The sequence below is a fragment of the Lupinus angustifolius genome, chromosome LG18, assembly GCF_001865875.1.
Source record: "Lupinus angustifolius cultivar Tanjil chromosome LG18, LupAngTanjil_v1.0, whole genome shotgun sequence".
NCBI classification, from domain to species: domain Eukaryota; kingdom Viridiplantae; phylum Streptophyta; class Magnoliopsida; order Fabales; family Fabaceae; genus Lupinus; species Lupinus angustifolius.
The window spans coordinates 1,852,500-1,858,863 of NC_032026.1; the positions used below are offsets into that span (position 1 = coordinate 1,852,500).

At 34.4% G+C, this 6,364-nt stretch overlaps 1 protein-coding gene across 3 annotated transcripts; it reads right to left on the reverse strand.

The window, feature by feature from the left end:
* Positions 1,181-3,883, reverse strand: LOC109333145 (BTB/POZ domain-containing protein At1g63850-like). 3 transcript variants are annotated; one of them, XR_002105982.1, is made up of 3 exons: positions 2,973-3,883; positions 1,327-2,396; positions 1,181-1,292 (listed from the first exon to the last, which is right to left on the reverse strand). XR_002105982.1 is itself a non-coding variant. In XM_019568456.1 (2 exons), the coding sequence occupies exons 1-2, from the start codon at positions 3,777-3,779 to the stop codon at positions 1,455-1,457; spliced, it is 1,749 nt and encodes a 582-aa protein (XP_019424001.1). In that variant the 5' UTR covers positions 3,780-3,883; the 3' UTR covers positions 1,217-1,454. The 3 variants fall into 3 exon arrangements, 1 of the variants encoding a protein (XP_019424001.1); XR_002105983.1 differs by having other exon boundaries at positions 1,199-1,289; XM_019568456.1 differs by having other exon boundaries at positions 1,217-2,396.

A 6,364-nucleotide genomic window follows, 5' to 3' on the forward strand; every position in this document is an offset into this window, starting at 1 on the left:
TCCACGTGGTACTTATTCTGATTGATTGAAAAATATATATTTAAATTTAAAATTTAATAATAAAATGATCAATCAGATAAAGTGACATATGGAATGACATACTTTTTGAGACAAAAATTGCTCCCCCTAACTCATTGAGATATGATGTTGGAAGGATTGGAGAGTATTTTCACAAGATTCTAATCCATAGACAACTTATTCCACAAAAGTAAGTCACTTCATATATTACTGTTTATGATTGAATGTAAAATATATTTAAATTAAAATTTTAATAATTAAATATTTTTTTAACCAATTACAATCAGTGATACATAAAATATATACTTTCTAATACAAAAGATGTTTACCACAACTAAAAAGAAAATTTTTCTAGTACAATACTAGAGTTAGAATGATATCTTTGATGACATAATAATGTTTATACAAAGTCAGTACATATTTAACACATTCATTCGTATTACTCTTTTTGAAGAGTTGATAATGATTAAAAATGAATAGTAAATAATAACCTCACAATATATAAAACTCTTACATTGTTAATACACACATTTTTTCCTTCAAACATATAACCTCCACCCTACTTACCAACACTACAAAACTGAATATTACACAGCAAACAGCCCCAACACAATGTACACCACTTTGAAATCCTACAAAGAAATTACCTACAAAAATATATTCCTTTTGATTCATAGACATGATTCTAAGTTGATTGCATCAAAATTATACCGAAAGTTATTTCAGAAATATATTTTATAATACAGCCTTTCCTTTCCATTCTATTTCTTCCTCTCTAAGACCCAACTCACAAATAGACCCAAAAGTCTATTTTAAGATGTATTTTGGAAGGGAATGAATGAAAAGGGAAGACCTTAGAGCAATAAAATATACATATGAGATGATTCTGAAGCCTTATCTTTCACTTTCATACCCTCCAAAACAACTGGCAAGTGAACCTAGCATTAGAAAATAGAAATGACTATTTGGAGGGCTATACAGATGCTATGACCATTTGATATCAACCAAATGCATTTTACATGACAAAATATCTTAGTTTCAATTTGAACACTAGAAATTTATATTTAATTTATCAATTCCTTCTTTGAGGAAATCATCCATTCCACTGATGAGAGAGGAAAAGAATGACCAGCCTAGGTGTAAATCAAACAGCAGCAAAGAATTTAGAAAGGAAAAATGATTCCAAGTACCCAGTCACTATAAAACCAATATTCTCTCAATCTCTCTGGTTATTTTCCAACAAAATATGAAGTGGAAATAAGTACAATCATCTTCTTCCTGGCAAAACCATGAAAACATTGAGACAACTCTGCAGGTAAACTACCAGATTTTGACAGAAGATTTTAAATATCAAATAGGGATGAACAAGAGAATGTTAAAAAGGAGACACACCCATTAAATAGTTGCCAATTCTTCCAAAATGTAACAACCTGTATTCAAAGGTTCTCAAATGATGCAGTTGTAATTTGTAAATGTCTTGTCTGTTCTAACTCTCCATTCCGCTTCCAGAAAGCCCTTCTCCACCAAACTTCAAACCCTCTTTGAATATTTGGGCAATCTTCCCCAGAATTCAAGAAGCGGTTAAACCAAGCAAGCAAAATTTCTTGCTGGCAGGAGAGTGGCAAAGTGAGTATCGTGTTACTAAGACCCTCCTCGATTAGGTGCCTGTCAAGTCCGTTGGATGCCCTCCTCATCCAACCGAAGTCATCATAAAAGGGAACCAGCCATGTTTTCAGAAGTAAGCACCTAACATCTTTGGAAGCCAACAGTTGCCCTTTCCCGATCCCAACAAACAACCTAGCCGTAACTCTGCTAACCTCAAACCTGTGAACTGAAGGCACTTTAGAATGCACTTCAGATAAATCTGATTGGGATGCCCATGTTTTCAAGAAATCCTCAGCAATTTGTCTATCAACTAAAATATCCAAAATCCAGTGCAAATTATCTGCTTGGCGTGCAATTTGCTTCACATTCTGAAGGTCAGAAGTCGCAGCTGTCAAGAAGTGACAACGAAGTAATTGCAGACAATCGTCACATGCTGAGTATAATGACTCCTTCCTCACATCATTCTGGGATGAGTTTTCACGAAGCATCTTCAAAACTAACCCTTTCATCTCACGCCTGGCCTTCTCATCTTTACCTTCAAGGACCACACGGATAAGTTTTAGAAGAACTTCCTCATTATCATTCCCTTCCTCATCTCCATTGGTAACTTCAGTAGAAACCCTCTTCAAAACCTCACCAGCTCCAACGGCCTCAAGACGAAGCTCAGATAGAAGTGAGGCCACTTTCTCTTCTTCGTCCTCTGACCATGGTGCCGCTTCCAAGTACTCCAAACAAGACAAAACCCCAGCATCAAACCCAATAGCCGACGAAACCTGTTCGAAGAACAAAACAATAAGGAGAAAACTAGTTAAGGAACTAAGAAATGTAACTTTTTACTAGGATATGGTATATATTCAATAAGTTAAAAAGTAATACTTAGTTTCCCAAAAAAATAAATCAGAAATGGCTTTTACTGCTACACTGCCTACACATGCCATGAAGGAATAACCTGAACTATAGAATTTCAATCCTATATAGAATTTTTTGCATAAACCTGAAATATCAGAATAATAAATCACATCATTAATTAATAAATGACCATAATTACTAGTTCATAGATAATCCCAATTAGCTATAATAACTGATTAGTAGTACATAATTAGCTGCATCATTTTATATAAAAATATTTATCCAATCCTACAATAGTGTTAACACTCTATCTGTGTTCATCCATGTTTTAAATTGCACTCAGCAACCACAATTTCAGCCGAATCCGCCGCATTTTCAAATAGAAAAGAAACATAATCGCAATTTAAAACAGTGTTATTCACTAATCTATCAAATAATACAAAGCAAACATGTGATGAAACCCTAAACAAAACAAAAAACAATTAAGAAACCATTGTTACCTTCAAGATACCCAAAACTCTAGAAACATCTTCCTTCATGAGCCTCTTCTTAAGATCCTTACAATACATCAACCTCAACGTATCAATGTAAACCTCTACATCATCACACTCCGCGATTTCCACATCATACGGCAACGGTTGCTGCTTCATCCACCGCTCACAAAGCTTCACGGCGAAGAATCTACTATGCGCCACCAGAATCTGGCGGTGCACGTTCATGCAAACGCTGAATCCATCTTTGGAACTCAACGTTAGCTTTATATCGCTCGAAACGGCGTCGTTGAACTGGTTACCGGGGCTACGAGACCCTAACATTTCTGATATTCGCTGCATCATTAGGGTTTTCCGATCGGGTCTTTGAACCGAACCGGGAATTACGTTATTCGGTTCGATCTGGGTTCGGTGATGGATTTCCGGTTCAGTAGCCATTATTTCAGAGAGTGTTGGGCTGGACCGGGGTGGTGGAGACATTGGGTTCAAGAGACCCGCGGTTAATGCAGAATTGAATTTGGTGAAGCTTGAAGGAAACGGGTCATGTGAACCGGAACCCGAACCGGAGTAACCGTTTATGGTTGCGGTTGGGGAAGAGTGTGGGAAGTCCATTATTGGGGAATAATAGGTGTTAGGGGAGAACCGGGTTTTGTAGATTGATGGTGAACCGGGGAGTGAACCGGGTTCAAGTACCGGTTCTTGGTTTTTTGTGGTGGAGGAGGAGATAGTGGTTTCGCGATGGTTGCGATGTTTGGGTTTAGAGGGTTGGTTTTGAAGTTTGAGGGAAGTAGTGGTTGTAGTAGTTGTTGTTGCCATTGGAATGATAAATGTTGAGGGTGTTCTTGTCTTTTCAAGTGTATGGTTTTGGTATGAGAGCTCTCAGGGAAACAATAAATGGCGTTGGAAACGAGATGTGAGGTTGGAAGAGTATTAAATGGGTGAAAATGAAATCACTAAAATATCTACTCTTTCATCACATTATATCTTCTCTCCTGTAATATCTGTTATAAGTTATGGTTGGTCAGAAAAAATATTTAATAATTGGATTTTGAAAGTGGATTTACTTACTCCAAGAGTGTTAGTCATTAAATTTAGGAAAATCGAATAATTTAAATTAGTTAATATATCTAAATCATTAGATTTTTCTAGAATAAGTAACTAAAATGTAAACCATGTTTTTAAAACTTAATTTTGGACTAAATTGATCCTCTCCCTAAAACTTTTAAGTTAATTATATTTTTTATGAGGTGAGATACATTATGTGAGAGAGAAGATATAATATATGTGGTTGCTTATTTGGCGTAGCTTTCCTTTGGATGCCAAGAGGGAATGTGAGTGATTACTTGCTGGCTCATCATTTGCATTGTTTGGATAAAGTCACATGCGCAACACACAAGACAGATTAATAAAAAGTGATTTTTTAATAGATATGAAGAAAGTAGGAATTGATAATGGAGAGTGGGAGAACAGATGATGTGGATTTGGATCCTTTTATACAAGTAAACCCATTCAATGGTTCTATCTGTTCACTCTACGAGTACACAACTCATTCTTTTAATCTGTGTTGTTAGAACTGGATCGGACGGTCTGATCGGTCTGATCACTGACTGGACTTGAAAACAGTTCTGGTTTGCCGTCTTAACCGAATGAGAGTTGGACCACTTTGAACTGGAGAAAATTCTGTCCGACCATGTTAAACCCGGTTAAACCGGATTAACCCGGGAAGTAAACCGGACGACTCATTTAAAAATAAAAAAATGGGATAATGTTCTAATATTTTATTTTACTACGGTCCAAAAAAAAGATAGAGAAGTATTATTTCAATATAATTATACATAATTATTAATTATATAAAGTTTACATTTATATATAACTATATATTTATAAATAAAAATTATTAATTATGTACGAAATCACCCGATCAGACCGGATGGTTTTACCATTTAAACCGATTGAACCTAATATGGGACCTCTGCCAGTTTGACGTCCGGCTCGATGGTGTTTTTAATGTTGTTTGCTCTCATAAATCAAGTATTTGGCATTTAGCTTAATTTAATATTTGAGATTTAATGAAATTTTATAGTATTAGATTAATGTATAATTGACTATAGTAGAGATGTGCAATTAGAAGACAATTCAAATAGCATAAAAGTAATCTTCTTAACGAAATAAGAACATTTTTACTCTGTTTTTTATTGTGTTATTCTTATTTTCTAATTTTTGTTCTTAATTCTTGGATGTTTTTGGCCAAGAGAAAGTGATGAGAGATGTAGATGTTGTAGGAAAAAATAGATATTGTCAGACCCAAATAAGATTAAGAATAATGTGTGTCAATGTAAAAGTACACGTTATTCTTATTTCATTTAGAGTTGTAATAAATTATAAAAGAATGTGTGAGACCCAAATAAAAATGAAAATTTTATTTGCAGTTGGAAATGCTATAACCATTACTCCAAGAATAATGTAGTTTTCTATTAGAGGTGTCATTACTATTGTCATCCAAAGTCCACACATTTTCTAAATGCTAGACATTTTCGTCTCAATACAACTTTGACCATACTGGTTCTAATAGCAAAATAGTGTTTGGGGGATATATAAACTTAAGTTTGGGTTTCTTTCCTCAAATCTGCACCTTTAATAGCAATAGTAACAAATGTGAATGATGTAGGACTCTGGAAAAAAAATTAGATAAAAAGATGTATGAATCGATAGTGTAATATACTATATCATTCACCACTCTTAAATAAAAATAATATAAATGAATGGTATATGATACATAGACTAAATATAAATCTTTATATTGTCGATGCATAAATATAACGATTTAAACTATCATAGATATATACAGCAGATAAACCCAAATCAAACTTCTATATGTTCTCTTTCATAATGTCATTGTCTTGCTAACACTTTTAACAGTTGATGTTGTTCTCCTTAGGCTGTTACATTACTCTCATATCACATTTCAAGCACAAAATACTTTGCTTAATCGTTGTTGAATGATGGGTTCATATTCTATACGTCCATATATGGAAAATGTCCTTGTCCTATTCTTATCTCATTGGGGAAGCAATTAGATAAATCACCATCCAACTTTTCTGCAAGAAAGTTGTCTTCGTTTGTGGACCCCCAAAAAGAGAGGACGTGCTATTTTTCTTTTGTTTAAATAGTCAAACGATGAGTAATTGAACATGGCCCATATACTATTGATGGCCCAATAGCTCAATTATCACCGTGTTTGTGATTTATGTAGTACCAAACTGACCCAATTTTTTGTATGAACATGAGGGCTATTCCATTTTCATGTTTTTATGCTTGGGCTATGGTTTTCATAACCAAAAATTAAATTTCAATACCCATCATCATTTTGATAAAAATCTAGTAGAAAGGGTGAACAAGAC

Bases quoted from the DNA above. Each gene is read 5' to 3' on its own strand.
- LOC109333145 (XM_019568456.1), bottom strand. From the start codon at position 3,779: ATGGCAACAACAACTACTACAACCACTACTTCCCTCAAACTTCAAAAC. The intron at 2,397-2,972 runs GTAACAATGGTT...TTCTTCGAACAG, and splicing joins GAGTTTTGGGTATCTTGAAG to GTTTCGTCGGCTATTGGGTT.